Genomic DNA, 16,644 nt, shown 5'->3' on the forward strand with positions numbered 1-16,644 from the left:
ATAAATCCATTGGAGAGAGTGAAGTAGGGTTGTCTGAGCAGTTGAATATGTGATGGGTATCATGAGGACCCAGACCACATGCAGGACATTCGTTGGGGACGGCACGGTCTATACGTGACCAGTAGGCATTAAGCCTGTTGCTCCATCCCGATCTTAGTTGTGCCAGAACTACTCTTGTTTCCAGCGACCGCGGAATTTATGGCGTCTCTATGAATGTCGTTCAAAGCTGCCGAATACGAGGACTGATCCCGTGGATGCCGCACATATCTGCATATGTATTGGTCGTATATACGAAGATCCTTCCTGACATGATTTCGGGGGAGTATCCAATTGTGTGATGTAAAAATTTAGATGACTTCTCCGATGACATCCCAGGATGTCATTGTGTTCCTTGTCTGGAAGGACCTTCGTTTCCTCGTGCAGGTGATGTTCCGAGGTAATTTGCAAGCAGATCGTTACAGTCCTTAGGGCGGCATTTTGGCAGCTTTGAATGTTTCTCCACTGGGTATCACTTAGCGAAGGTGACCACACTGGAGCAGCATAGTTAACCACTGACCGACCAATCGTTTTATATGTAGCCAACAAGGTTTCTTTATCCATACCCCAAGTGCTGCCGGCTAGCGCTTTGAGGACCTCACTTCTACTTCGCAATTTGTGCGTGAGCTGAGGAAGTAAAGAGGCTATCAAATGTGACCCCCAAAATTTTGGGTGGTGCACGGTCGGAATTTGGACTCCATCGACCACGATGCCAAGGTTTAGGTTTACTTCCTTCGTCCAGGTGTAAAAAGTGTTGTTGACGACTTCGCTGGTGATAATTGCAGGTTACGAGCAGTGAACAACTGATGTATTTCGTGGAGATAACCATTCACCAGAACGCATAATTCATCAATGTTGTGGCCCGTCGCCATGATTGTACAGTCGACCGCATATGAAATCACTTCCACGCCTTGTGGAAGTGAGGGGAGCTTAGAGAGGTAGAAGTTAAACAAAAGTGGCGATAGTAATCCACCTTGAGGTACGCCTTGTTTAACTCTACGGGGTTTGGAGCGTCTGTTTCTAAACTCCACGAACGACTGACGGCCACTCAGAAGAAAAACATTGTTTCAAACAATAAATATCATTATTGTTTGAAACAGCTCTTTTGTATAAACATTACTTTTGTAAAAAGAAAAATTTTTTACAAACACAAATGCAAATTTTTTTTAAAGAATTTCTGAAAAAATGTAATAGAAGATTCTATTAAGAATGGCAGGAAGTTGTATTTTTCGTCTTTAGAAATTAGTTGTTTCTGCGATGACCAAAGATGAAGATGCAAATAAATTTTAAATTTAAATGTATTAAAAAGACGGTATGAAGATAAATATGTCGAATATATACGTTCCACACGTCTGTTAAATACATTCCACATGCTGTTAAAATACGTTGCACACATTCCACACGTTAAATTTAATAAAAAAATAAAAACAATATTTTTTTTACATTTTAAAAAGAAAATAAATTGATTTAAATTTTTTAGTTAAAATGACTAAACAAAATTCACTAGAAGTGTGTAAGATATAAACCATCCCAAACGTATTTCGTGCCGCTAGGACAGACCTGAATGGAATCTTAGCACATAAGGTGAAAGCCAGGACAGAGTAGTGTTCAAAACTGGAAAGAGAATTTCAAGTTGTTCTCAAGGAGGGCGCTGTAAGGGGTGGAATTTAATGAATTATTATAACTTATTGCGGGCCACATGGGACAGACCTGAATGAGATCTTAACACATAAGGTGAAAGCTAGGACGGAGTAGTGTCCAAAAATGGAAAGAGGATTTAAAGATGTTTCTCAGGGAGGGCGCTATAAGGGGTGGAATTTAATTAATTTTTCTTTTGTACTTTAAGTTCCAAACTTATTGCGGGCCACATGGGACAGACCTGAATGGGACCTTAACACATATAGTGAAAGCTAGGACGGAGTAGTGTCAAGAACTGGAAAGAGAATTTAAAGATGTTTCTCAGGGAGGGCACTATAAGGGGTGGAATTAAATTAATTTTGTTTTTTTTGTACCTATGTTTCAACCTTATTGGGAGCCACATGGGGCAGACCTGAATGGGATCTTAACACGTAAGGTGAAACCTAGGACGGACTAGTGGCCAAAACTGGAAAGAGGATTTCAAGATGTTTCTCAGGGAGGGCGCTATAAGGGGTAGAACTTAATTAATTTGTTTTTATTTTGTACCTAAGTTCCAACCTTATTGGGGGCCACATGGGACAGACCTGAATCGGATCTTGATACATAAGGTGAAAGCTAGGACGGAGTAGTGTCCAAAACTGGAATGAGGATTTCAAGTTGTTTCTCAGGGAGGGCGCTATAAGGGGTGGAATTTAATAAATTTTGTTTTTTACCTAAGTTCCAACCTTATTGGGGGCCATATGGGACAGACCTGAATGGGATCTCGTCATTTCTCTGTCATTTCATTGACGAAAATTATTCAGTTGATATATTTTAATAAATGTTAATTAATATCCTTACAAATTTAAAGTCCATTAAAAAGGATCACAAAATGAAAAACTGAAAACGCAGTTTCACTTTAAATGTCTTCTAGTATCATGTGTATATGGACTCATTCAGGTTCAATATAAAAACTGTAAAATTGTATCACGTTGTAATGTTTGTCAAAGTAAAGATCCAATTTGAAACAAAAAAATATTTCATAACTGATAACAATTTTGTAATAAATTTTCATTCAGAATAAGAGATATTCTCAAATAATCCTGTCTGTTCTGTAAACCGAATCCGAGTAAATTTTTCATTTAAAAACGAATTCTCATAATTTTTCTCATTTTAAAATCGAGTACAAAAATCTAGTCGAAAGTGAATCGATTTTAATTTTATTAAAATAAATTAAATAATTGTTTTTTGCGTTTTTTAATATAGTTGTAACTCAATATAAATGCTATAGGCATTTTAAACTCTTTTTCATTTAAAATATTATTGTTTTTCTGAATTTTACGTTCAAATAAATATTCGATTTGCAGAACACCAAATTCGGTTTTCAAAGTTTCTCGTTTTTGAAACCGAATCGATTTACAAAACGGACAGGAGTATAAGATTGTAAATGTGGGATATGTTAAGTTTTTTACTTATTTTTCAATAATTCATAGAAAGTTTGTTCCAGAGCTTTTTGGGCTGAAGAGAATTATTGAATTTTTCCTATTTACTTGCAAAAATTTGATAACAGAAAAAACTAAAACAATAAGTTTGGTACTTAAAATGTAAAAAAACTAAACGAATTATAATTCCTATAACGCCCGCCCTGGGAAACAACTTAAGATCCCCTTACCAGTTTTGGAGACTACTCCATCCTAGTGTGTTAAAATCCCATTCAGGTCTTTCCTAGGTGGTCCAAAATAAGCTATGAACATAAACTATGAAAAAATTTAGAAATAATTCCACACCCTCTGTAGTCCGCCCTAAAAAACTTAAAATCCCCTTTCCACTTTTGCCATATGTGTTACAATCCCATTCAGTACTGTCCCAGGTGGACCGCAATACCGTTGGAACTTAATGTAAAAAAAATATATTTAATTAACCCTTATAGCGCCCTCCCTGAGAAACATCATTAAATCCTCTTTCCAGTTTTGGACACTACTTCGTCCTAGCTTTCACCTTATGTGTTAAGATCTCATTCAGGTCTGTCCCATGTGGCCCGCAATAAGTTTGGAACTTATAGTACAAAAGAAAAATTCATTAAGTTCCACCCCTCCCTGAGAAACAACTTGAAATTCTCTTTTCAGTTTTGGACTCTACTCTGTCCTGGCTTTCACCTTATGTGTTAGAATCCCGTTCAGGTCGGTCCTAGGTGGCCCACAACACAACTTAAAGTTAAAAAAAAATAAGAAATAATTTCCATTATAGCGTCCGTCATGGGAAACAACTTAAAATCCCCTCTCCAGATTTGGGACCTTCTCCATACTTGCTCCCACCATATGTGACAGAGTCCCATTCAGGTCTGTCCTAGGGGCCCGAAATATTTTTGGGATGGTTTATAACTTACACACTTCTAGTGAATTTTGTTTAGTCATTTTAACTAAAAAATGTGAAAAAATTTAAATCAATTTATTTTCTTTTTAAAATGTAAAAAAAATAATTTTGTTTTTTTATTTTTTTATTTAATTTAACGTGTGGAATGTGTGGAACGTATTTTAACAGCATGTGGAATATATTTAACAGAGGTGTAGAACGTATATATTCGACATATTTATCTTCACACCGTCTATTAAAAATTGCTTTATGGAATGCTCATGGGGTTCGTTTTAAAAAGGATGAACTTTTTCAGTTCATAAATAACAACAAAATTGATGTATGCCTTCTTTGTGAAATTTGGCTAAATGAAAAAATATCTATTAGACACAGCAACTTTTACTGTTATAGATATGACGTAAACAAGGTAGAGGTGGAGTTAATACCACTCAAAAGCACAAAACTAATTGAGCATATAGGGCTTAAAATCTTCATTGGAAATGAAATTTTACATTTATAATCATGTTACTTCTCTGGAGGTTTAAACATAAACTCATACAGTAAACAAATGTTTATCTATGATCTGCATATGCTTACAAATTCATCTAGAAAAAATATTTTAGGAGGCGATTTTAATTGCAGAAATCGTTTTTGGGGCTGCAATAAAAATAATTGTTGGGGTAATATCCTATATGAGAAAATTCAACAAAATCATCTGGAAATCGTTTATCCCCATGAAAGTACGTATATACCAACTGACTCAAGAAGGCGACCATCTACGTTAGACTTTTTTTATAACTAATCATCCTCAAATAATACCGTCTATAAAGGCAATAAATGACCTGAGCTCTGACCACCTCCCAGTAGTGGCAAACGTAAACGTGAGTGTTAATTTAATTGAAAACACTTCATACAATTTCAATAAAGCAAATTGGCCTAAATATGCTCGATACATAAATAGAAATCTTCCACTTCAACAAAGTTTTGCGGATATATCAAGTACATCTGAAGTTGATGATTTGGTAGTGTCCTTTAATAATACAATTGCTACAGCAATAGAATACAGTGTACCAAAAAGGAAACCATCTGTACCTGACAATAAACTACCAAATGACATAAAAATCCTTATTCAATTCAGGAATATCGATAGAAGAAATTGGATAAGATATAGGGATATAAACGATCACTATCAAATGACTAAATTGAACAAAGTTATTAAAACCTAAAATTTTAAATACAAATCGTGAAATAATATACGGATACTGAGTGCTATTGGCCAATTAAACTTCAGTTACAAGTGTTACAAGTTAACAAAAACAATAAAACAATGATTTCGGAAGAAGAAAAACTTAATATTTTAATTAAATTGCAGTTTTCTGGTTTGTTTTTTTTTGTTTTATTTATTATTGTTTTAAATGTTTATTTAATTTTTTTTCAAAATTTTTCATTTTAAAGAAGTATTATTTGCAAAAAACAGCTGTTCATTGTTTATGTTTTTGAGTGAAAAGCTGGCAATACTAACAAAGTTAACTGAACTTAAATCCATAACTGAAAAACACAATTATCGATTAAAGTCCGCCTAAATTTGTTCCGAGTTTAGTATAACAGCAAGTTAACTCTCGCCTGAGTAACAATCTTGTCGCGATGCGAGGGCTTACGTATATTCCGTGGTCATGGTCTCTCTGGCTTAGGAGACTTTATTACTTTTTCTCAACTAATGGTTGCTCATCCTGTCAGGGTTATGTCTATCGATAGGTGGTACCTAGCCTATTGATGCATAACAGGACAAAGATGATACGTGACTGCCCATCGCAGGTTCGCTCTTGGTTGATAAGGGCTTTACCGTTTAGAGTGGCACGTTATAATAGCACTTTTAAGGTCAAGGTTAGTGGTAGTTGTGCCGAGGTCCTGAGTGGCTAGTTAGTGCGTAAATAAACTAGTCGTGAGCAACTCCCCTCAGCGTCATGGCGCTGTTGAAAGTTAGTTGCCTAGTCCACGTATGCCGTCACTGCGTGGATGGTCCGTCTGAACGAGCTTAATCGTGGGAACAAAAATGGAAAAATACATAGAAAAAACAACGAATAATATAGTGAAAGGAGGAGAGGACAGTACGGACAATGGAAATGACGAAAGGGTAGTTGGAAAGGACACTATAGCTTTCAGAGACAGTAACGTTTTAGAGATGGACAAGGACAGTATTTTTGAAGGGGATCTGACTTTGACGGACATTCATGCTAGGATTTTGGAGCATGAAGGACAGATTTTGAAGAACTGCGATGTGGACGACCTTCTGGGCTTGTCGAAAGATTCCTTTGAGGAAGCTAGTGCCATTTGTAAGCTGGTGGATTTGACTCTGTGTTTCGATGGAGAGCATGATATCACTGTGATCTCAAAATCGGATGGTAGCCTCATCTCCTCCTGCTGGCGAGGCCAAGGGGACTCAAAGTAAGCTTTCAGATGATGGTTGTTCAATCGGCGCAAATGACGCCAAAATTGTTCGGCAGGTAGCCGCGGAGAAGTCGCCTAGCGCCTCTCCACGAAATATTTCAAAAGCTGGCCGAACAAAGCTTTACAGAGCAAAGAACGGCACTCGGAAATCTCGGACTTTTCTGGCTAAAATGAAGCAGAGGGATCCGGCGTCGTTCTTGGCGAAACGGAGGTACCTTCTCAAGAGGCACCGACAGGATGTGGCCAGATTCAAAAGGATCCATGGTCCTGTAAGTGTTCTCTTGGGTGGGTCTTCTCTTGAGGAACTGCAATCAGCAGATGTCGTCGGCCTGGATGTAAGACCGTCAACATCTGCTAATTGCCGTTTAGATAAAAGAAAGGAGGGTGGTGATACTGCTGCCGAAGCGCTCAGGACTTCGGTGGGAGCTGCAGATGGTAGTAAGACACCACCTATAAATGTACCAGGGGTGAGAGGCTCTAAGAAACCTACAGCTGCTTCCCTTAAGGGTTCCCAGTTGGGCACTTTTAAGCGAATCGGATCTGGAGGAGGTCAAGCCTGTTCACTAAAGGAACCCAAAAGCTCTGCGTCGATGGATGCGACAGGTACAGATCCATCTGGCATCACCAGTGGTTCCCGTAAGGAGACCATTAAGAGAGCTAGATCGGGGGATGGCCAGCCGCATTCATCAACAAAGACATTGAAGAAATCCTTGAGCCTAGAAGGACACCTTCAAGCAGCAGTAATAAATCAGAATGATCCGGATGGGAAAATCAATACCGATCTGTGGCAGCTGGTTGAGAGTGGGCTCTTGGATGAGATAGCTGCACATAGTGGCAGTCCGGATGATGTTTCATTTAAGGGTGCTGACTGGGCTAAAGGAGTCAAGATTGTCAACTGTGGTAATAAGAACTCTTTTGAATTCTTAAGGGCCACAGTTGCCAAACTTGGTGATCTTAGTCGGGACCCTAAGCTCGAAGTGATTCAATCATCCGAACTGCCTCTTAGGTCAATAGTGACAGTGTGGATCCCACCCCCCGTAAGACCGGTGGAGACTATACTGGCGGTGTTGGCAAAGCAGAATGGTAGTCTCCTTACAGACCAATGGAAGTATGTCACTTCAATGGTGTGTAAGGAAAATACAGGAAGGGATTTTCGATTCGCAGTGGATGGAAAATCCCTAGAATTCTTGGATCGGTGAGGGGTATTGCCATTTTGGCCTTGGCACTGTTAGGTTTAGATATTCTAAACAGAACAGATCCAAGGAAGCTACTGTGCAGATAAACCTGCATCATTGTAAGGCTACTTCGGCAGAATTGGTAAAATTCATCAGCCAATCCAAGACAGGCGTGGCCTTAATCCAAGAGCCTTGGATAAATAAAAATAAGGTTCGTGGATTAGGGGTATAAAGTGTGCTTAAATAAGTACAAGGGAGATCTCAAGAGAGGAAAACGGAACTCGTGGGTGACATACTGTGAATCTGTTGATAACATCAATGAGATGTCTAGGTTTAGGCGAATACTATCCAAAGATCCAAAGGTCTTAGTTTATATTCACCGGGAAGACAACTCATGGACGGAGTCTAGCTCCGAGACACTCTCCATGCTTATGGAAACCACTTCCCTGGTTGTGAAGACACTGTTGCTACGGACGTAGAGCAGGGGGTTTTCAGACCTATAGACTCTAGTCATGCATCTGGTCAAATTGAGGAAATAGTCACCATGGATAAACTTAGCTGGGCGGTAAACACTTTTGACCCTTACAAATCGCCGGGTCCGGATAGTGTTTTTCCTGCCATGCTCTGTAATATCCCTGATGACGCATTGGTTATTTCAGCCGATATTTTCAAGAGATGTCTTATAATGGGATATCTACCTAGAGGGTGGAGAGAGGTTAGGGTAATTTTTATTCCCAAAGCTGGCAAAGCATGCCACTCTAAACTGAAGGACTTTCGACCTATCTGCCTATCGTCTTTTTTATTGAAAACTCTTGAGCGACTGATAGATCTTCATCTTAGGAGCAATATTAATACCCATCTCATTAGCAATGCTCAACATGCTTAACTTAAGCGTAAGTCGGTTGAGAGTGCGCTTCATGAGGTGGTGGGTTGTAATGAGAACGGCCGCGTTTTTTGGATATAGAAGGAGCCTTTAATAATATTAAAATAGAGGCCATCAAGGAGTCGTTGGTTACACTCGGTGTTCAGGATTTTCTGGTGAGTTGGGTAGTTTCTATGTTGGGTAGTAGAGTTATCAACTCAACCTTAGGGGAGGACAGGATTAGAAAAAGAGTTAACAGGGGTACACCACAAGGAGGAGTGCTTTCACCTCTGCTTTGGTTACTAGCGGTTAACTCTGTTCTCAAAATCTTCGAATCCAAAGATGACGTCGTGATTCTGACTAAGGGAAAATTTCTCCCAACGATAAGTGAGGTCATGGAAGCGGCGCTTAACGACTTATCGAACTGGACCGGTACAAATGGGTTGGGTGTCAATCCATTGAAAACGGAATTGGTACTCTTTACCAGGAGATATAGGATAGAGAGTTTCAAATTGCCGAAATTGAACGGCGTCGAGCTGAATTTGTCTGACGGAGCCAAGTACAAAGATACCTTGACAGCAAACTGTCATGGAAGAAAAATTTACAGGAAAGGCTGAAAAAGGGACTCAATGCCTATCACACATGTAGAAACTCCATCGGTAAGAACTGGGGCTTAAGACCGAACATGGTAAACTGGATTTACACGTCGGTAGTAAGGCCTATCATTACCTATGGATGTACGGTGTGGTGGGTAGCTATGAGGAAGAGTAGTTACAGAATGATACTCAATAAAGCTCAAAGGTGTGCTTCATTAGGCATCACAAGCGCCATGGGAAGCACGCCACAAGCAGCATTGGATATGATTCTGAACCTACTTCCCATTGACAAATATGTTGAGTGTGGCGGCTAGAAATTTACTGAGACTCTATAAGTCATCTTTAGTAATACCTCAGAGGGTGGGTCACACTAGGATCTTGTATGAGGTTTGTCTAACAGGTAATGAAAGGACTACGGATTGTATCTCTTTAGTTACGACACTAGACTTCGGTGTAACACCCCAAATAGAGTTTCCAAGTAGGGACACATGGATGGGATCTGAAGTTTTGTTTGAAGGGTGCGCAATCTTCACTGATGATTCCAAAATGGAATCCGGCACAGGTGCAGGAGTTTATGTAGGAGATCACAACATTAAGGTATCATATAGACTTCCGGATGAATGTAGTGTTTTCCAAGCAGAGATCGTAGCAATCTGTAAAGCTATGGAACTGATAAAAACACACACTAGAAAGGGTCGGAGGTGACAGTTTATGTTGATAGTCAGGCAGCACTTAAGGCCCTGAAATGTCATGTAGTTCATTCCAGGTTAGTAAGCAGCTGCAGGAATGCTATCCGAGAGCTATCTGAGTTGTATACAATCAGGTTGTGTTGGGTTCCAGGGCAATGTAACATACAGGGTAATGAGATCGAAGATGAACTGGCCAGACAAGGGTCAGATCTGGACAATAATAGTGGAGTTAGGTCGGTGAAACCTCCTATCTGCTACTACTATAGGTTAATTTCCGACAAATTCAGGAATTCCTCCAACCAATCCTGGCATAGTAGGATGGATTGCTGGGTATCCAAAGCCTTATGGCCGAGGTTGAATGCCAAGGCAACCAGAACACTATTAGGATTGGACAGGAGAAGTATTAGAATTCTAGTAGGGGTGATAACCGGTCACTGCGCAATAGGAGCTTTTTTGGGTAATTGGATCTTTAACAAACAGGAGTTTTGTAGGTTGTGTGAGGACGAAGAGGAGCTAGAGACAGTAGAACATATTTTGTGTGACTGTCCTGGTGCACAGAGTCTGAGGCGGAAATGGCAAGGAAAAACATTCCATGATGATTTAGTAGATGTATCTGGGTGTAGTATAGGCGACATTCAAGGTTTTATCAAGGGAGTGAATTGGCTATTTATGCGCCGGACCTCGTAGAATTCCCTTCCATTACTATCAACATTCTTTATCTATTAGGATAGGAATTCAGTAATTTCAAACTTATCTATCCAGCTTTTTTATCTTCTGTCTATCTATTTTTCTTGTATCTTCTTAAAGGGAATCACAATGGACCCTCCTGGGTCTCCGAGTGGATGTATACCTTTTTGGTGTACAACCCTTTTAAACTAAACTAAACTAAGCCTAGTTCAATTGAGTAAGAAACCCGCCCTTAATGACAACGAAACTACTATTTCAGTTAATAACGTCGTAAATAGGTTAAAAAGCTCTGAAATATGTCATATATCTCCGAGTTATTATATAACAGAGGAAAAAACGAAAAACTCCGTTAAGAGTATTAAAAACAAAAAATCACCTGGTATAGATGAAATAAACAACATATGTTTAAAAAATCTTCCAAAGAATGTAATCAAATATGTTACAAATCTGTTTAATGGTTGCTTAAAGCTGTTATTTTCCAAATCAATGGAAAAAATTAAAAACTATAGCAATACCTAAACCAAATAAACCTGCTGAATCTACGGAGTCTTATAGACCCATTAGTCTTTTGTCATCAATTAGCAAAATATTGGAGAAAATCATTAAGGAGAAAATACTTTATTTTGTTGACGTTCATCAAATATTACATACAACGCAACCACTACTTAATATTAAGAAAATGGTTAAACATTAATTTGAAAACGGAAAATCAACAGGAATGGTTCTTTTAGACATAAAATCGGCTTTCGACTCTGTGTGAAATAATGGCCTTATATACAACCTAAAAACGTTTGACTTCCCTGAAGAGGTAAAAAAATTATATTAAGTTTCCTAAATGAAATTTCTTTTCATGTATATATTGGAAGGACAAAGTCACATGAAGTTCATGTAAATGCTGGATGCCCTCAAGGTTCCTGTTTATCGCCAATCTTATATAATATTTATACTGCTGACATCCCGTCGTTTGCAAATTGTACAACCACAATTTTTGCAGATGATACTTCAATCCTAAGCGCTGATTTTTATGCAGAAAATAAAATAAATAATTTAGAATCTGCTCTGGTAGAAATTAAGAATTATTTTACAAAATGGAAAATTTTAATTAATCCAGAGAAAACAAAAGCCATCTATTTTACAAGGAACGAAAGCCTTGCTTTATACCTCAAAATCCCTTACAATTTTTAAACCACAATATTAATTGGGAAGAAAATGTTAAGTATCTAGGAGTTATATTAGATACAAAATTAAACTTCAAAAACCACATTCCATATATTGTATACAAAATAAACAGAGTTACACAAATATTATACCCCCTAATTAACAGGATATTGGAGAATTCCAACATATAAACGAGGTAATCTCTTTATAATTTTTTACCCCTTCAACTTAGTTTTTTAGTTTTTAGTCATAGGAATTGTTTCAAAAAGGTTTTTTTTTTTTCTTAAATTTTACCTCCAAAATAATTATACATTAATTCATTATCTATATTTTCACATAACAAAATCTTAAAGTAGAAAAGGAATATATATTGCTAACCTCTTTATTCAATAAGATAAAATGTAAACAAATCAATATCAAAGAAATACAAATAAATAAATAAATAAATTGATGATAGGTTATTTTTTTTATATCACCTAAATCTGTTTCTACCTTTACATGTTAAAAATTCAGTTGCACATTCATTACTAATGTCACATGATAATTATCGTATTGAGGTTTATTCACGATGTAACATGACTACTTAAAAAGGTATTAAATTTATTGTGCATGAAATTATTAGGTTTGTATATGTACTTAGGGTAAGAGCTCATATTGAAAATTTTTTTAATTTTGACTTTGATGATTATCTTAAATTTTGCTTGTTAATATACTGTATATAAAATCATTAAACTTCAAATACCCCAGTATATTGTACAATAAATATTATTTACAAGATCTATTCGGAATCCATAAATTATTATATCTGCACAATCATTTGTTGTACAATCTGCTCGTATTTGGAATTTATTATCCAGGAATTTACGTTCTTTTACATTATCAGTAGAGTCCGACCGAACATAAAATTTCATTCGGTACAGAACACGAACTTCGGTAAAATTAAAAGTTCGGCCGAACTCGAACTTTGTTCGGTTTTCAAAATTCGGTGAACACGAACTATTTACTTAAATAAAAAACGCATTTATGATTAAAAAGTAATAAATTTATGACATTTAAAATCAAAATATGAACATCTGAAAGGGTATTTAATTATGTAGCAATTGGGTCAATTATCAACTAATTCCGAATACCAGTGAGTGATAAATTTCAAATAACAAACTATTTTTGTGAAATTCATATATCTTAATAGCTTTATTTTTGGGTTTTAAACGATTCATTGACAATGATATAATTCTCTGTAAGAGCACGCAGAGAAAAACATGGCTGTGGGTTAAATTATGATTGTAATATAAACATATTATCGTTATTGTAACAATTTTAAAATATCATATTATGATTAAATGCCGTCATAATATTTCATCATGATATTTTTGTATTTATCATAATATTGTTATACATGATCATATTATGATCCAAGGATGATAAATATGTATCGAAATCAAAATGAATTTTATCGAATCAGTAAAATTTCGCAAATTTCAATTTGGTTCATAAAAAAATTAATACTAGTCAGGGTACACTAAACTGTGTACACTGATACTTGTATTTTTAAGCCTGTTATGAACGTTAGTCATTTTCTAAAGCGAAGTGAATTTAAACCTATTTTGTCTATTTTGAATACCAATCAAACTACAACAATAGTTTAGGTCCTATCGTTCTTTTAAAGAGACTGACAGTCTGACTTACTGAATGACGTGTCTAGATCGTTTGAGAATAAGAACCTAAAAAATGTTACAAATGAGAACAATGATATATAGTCGAAACTAGATAATTCAAATTAAATGTTTCACTTTTTTAGCCTTTTAATCATTTTCGGTTTAACAGTTTTTCAAATCAGCCGAAAAACGAACAGTTAAAAATGCTTTATGTACTTATGTATATCGCAAATTTATTGTTCAGCCAGGATGTATGATAACGTCTGCAAACAAATTTTCAGCATTTATAAAACTTTTTTATGATGTAAAAATATGATAAATAAATATTTTATAAAAATTTCGGTGTTCGGTCAAAATTTTATTTGAATAAATAAATAAATTTTATTAGAATTGCTTTCAAGCTTTCCACTATCATTAAAAATATACTATTTAAAGTTGTTTCTTAAGGCCTAACTATAATATGCTTACATAAACTGAAGTCAGCTTAGCCAACTGTGCGAACACATAAAACGTATGTGACAAAATATAATGTACTTAAGAGAGTTTCGTCAAATTTTATTTGCTTAAGCAAAGAGCGTACTGACAGCACATTCAGTACGAAATCAATTTTTTGTTTATTAAACACAAATAAAGAAAATTTAAATTATCAAGAAAATTAATTTTTTCAATAAAATATTATAAAATACGTTCTTTTTTTATTACGTCCGGCACATAAATGTGCAAATGGAGCTAAAGTGTTTTGAACGCACGTAAGTACATTATAGCCACCTAAAAGTTTTCTTGGATTTTCTTAAGCACTTGAGACTTTTCGTTCGATTTTGTCTTTACATAAGCTTGCTTATTCACATTATAGTTGGGCCTTTACCCCATAAGAAATGAATCACAGAAACTAACACATACAAAATGATTTTTGGAACCCACATGCAAATTTTTTTCGTAGAATTGCTGAAAAAAATTAATGCATGATTCATCACAATGATAGAAAATTTAACGGTCAAATGACTGTTGCTGTGTTACAGAGTTGTATTTTTCTTCTTTACAAATTAATTGAATTGAATTAAAAATTGCTACAAAGTCTTTTAATTATTAAAAATAAAGTGAATTATTAAAAATTAAATTTTTAAAAAGTGCAGGAATACTTATTTATTTCCTTACAGACAACTTATTTCCACAAGTGAGGAGCATCAGAGGACTTAAGATTCTGCGTCATATGTAATATGGTGAAAATATTAGTTACTTATGTATATGATTACAATACTATTTAAAATTAACAATATATCTTAAAATATTAATAAATTGTGTTTTATTATAAATTGGTATAGTCGTCAGATTTGACGGATATATCCATCAAGCATGATTAGTCGATCGTGTCTAATATTTATATCATCCATGATTAGTAAACAACAAAAAGTGAGCAGCTCAAATATATGTTTTAAAAGTCGATAGAACTTATAAGTGTAAGGATGATGCAACATCACATGTACACAAATTGTTCCATCACTTTTTACACATTGCCTTTAAGAAAGTGATGGGAGCTTTGTTCTACGCAATGATGGATACATTCTCAGTAGTGTCAGTCAATTTATCGGTAAAATAACTGTCTTTATCAAAGTAAACTAATATTAATTTACTTTGCTTTGATCTTTATATTTGCCATTCTCGAGGTCATGGTTCCCTTAAAGTGGTATTATAGTACATAAAGCAGTCCTTAAAAACCTGTATAGTTGTCAAAAATTTAAGATATGAATATGTATTAATATGTATCTTTACAAAGATATATTTTTTGGTCAATATTTCCGACATTTTTAATGCATATTTCCCTGGTGCATATTATAAGCGCATATTTTTAATTTATTAGTGCATTAAATCCTTACCCTGCTGATTACTAAAAACAAAAAAAAAATAATTAAGGGTAATCAAGCCGTATTTTTTGCTTCGAGAGTTTTACATTTCAAACCGCATTGGCCAATGTTGGACGTCAGATAACTGTAACTCGGTACAATTTTTCTTGTGCAATGGTGTTAACTTAACCTAAGTTTTAATTTTGATTATGGTAGAGAACCAAAAAACCCGAATTTGTAACTTTTCCTAGTATTACTAGCAGTACTTATCGTGGCGTTATGTTTTTATAACAGGCCAAATAAATCTTAACTGAAGCACAGTTGAGTAACAAACAAACATGTTTAAACAATGAAAATAGATTATTTTTGCCGGAAAATCCCGCCCTATGCAACGTTACTGATTATTGAAAAATTAAACTTGATTTAAACAATGAATGTTGATTTCCTTTTCAGAAAAAAAACCGCCCTAAATGGTTCGACAATTTTTTGTGCACGTGCGGTAGTTTACGTCGTCCATTTTCTACAATCAATCATAGGATTCTACATAAAATATGACATAATAAGGTATATTTTGAGTTATGAAGATTTTCATATTAGTTTTACCAAAGTAGGTACCAATATATTAACTTACGCTTGTTGAAAAAACTAGTGTAGCGAACCGTATTTTTAAGTGTGTTGCTAAAATTAACACTTTTTCTGATATTATTACAATGATATATAAATTTAAGTGACATTTTCAAAACTAAAATATCTGAACGCCTTATATTAGTTGTTATTTAACAATTATCACATGTGAAGAAAACAAACGAAATTTATTAATATATTAGAGTCTATATATCCGTCAAGAAAACAACTTATTAGACAAGGCGAATTCATATAAGGTGGTGTTATATAATCAGCTGATAATTTTTCTAGCTGTTAAAGTTTATTATTGTTTACATTTTTATATTTAAAAATGTTCATTAAACAAAAAAAACTTCGTTAATATTTTGAATTATTTATGTAAAAAACTGAAAATACCAAGCATCTCGTAAACAAATATCATTTTATTTAAATAATGGCATAATTGGTACGTATACAAAAATGTTATTTATAAAAATATTTTTTCTATTAAATGTTAACGTGTTACACAATTTTGTTTTATATTTTATATTAAAATTGTGTAGATAACGTGATTAACTAAACAAAATCTTTTTCGGAACACTTAATATTAAGAAACGCATATTATGTTATACGTTATGGCTTAATTTTGAAATCTTTTAAATGTTAACAAATTAAACAATATTGTGTTATATATACACTATGTAGGTAAAGAGATTAACTAAAAAGTCTGCTCCGGAACGCTTTCTATAACAATACACATATGAGGTATTACCCGTCCGGCAACTGCTACATTATGGCCAAATATTAAAAATTACTCCGCCGGAGTAGAATTATCCATTCGCAACAAATATTCTTTCATTCGTAATATAATATTTTCATGAATATGTACTTTTTATGTTTATTTTTCACAAAAGAATTAAGTTTT

General features: G+C 35.0%; 1 protein-coding gene across 1 annotated transcript in view; it reads right to left on the minus strand.

Annotated features, from left to right (window-relative positions):
- The window catches only part of LOC111688899 (28S ribosomal protein S5, mitochondrial), a 40,523-nt gene extending 24,593 nt beyond the window's left edge, over positions 1-15,930 (minus strand). Inside the window, exon 1 of the mRNA XM_023451398.2 lies at positions 15,748-15,930. Coding sequence (XP_023307166.2) covers positions 15,748-15,850 — 103 coding nt within the window. The 5' untranslated portion in view covers positions 15,851-15,930. The remainder of the gene's footprint in view (positions 1-15,747) is intronic.
- Positions 15,931-16,644: the final 714 nt, after the last annotated feature.

Source organism: Lucilia cuprina, chromosome 4, assembly GCF_022045245.1.
Source record: "Lucilia cuprina isolate Lc7/37 chromosome 4, ASM2204524v1, whole genome shotgun sequence".
NCBI classification, from domain to species: domain Eukaryota; kingdom Metazoa; phylum Arthropoda; class Insecta; order Diptera; family Calliphoridae; genus Lucilia; species Lucilia cuprina.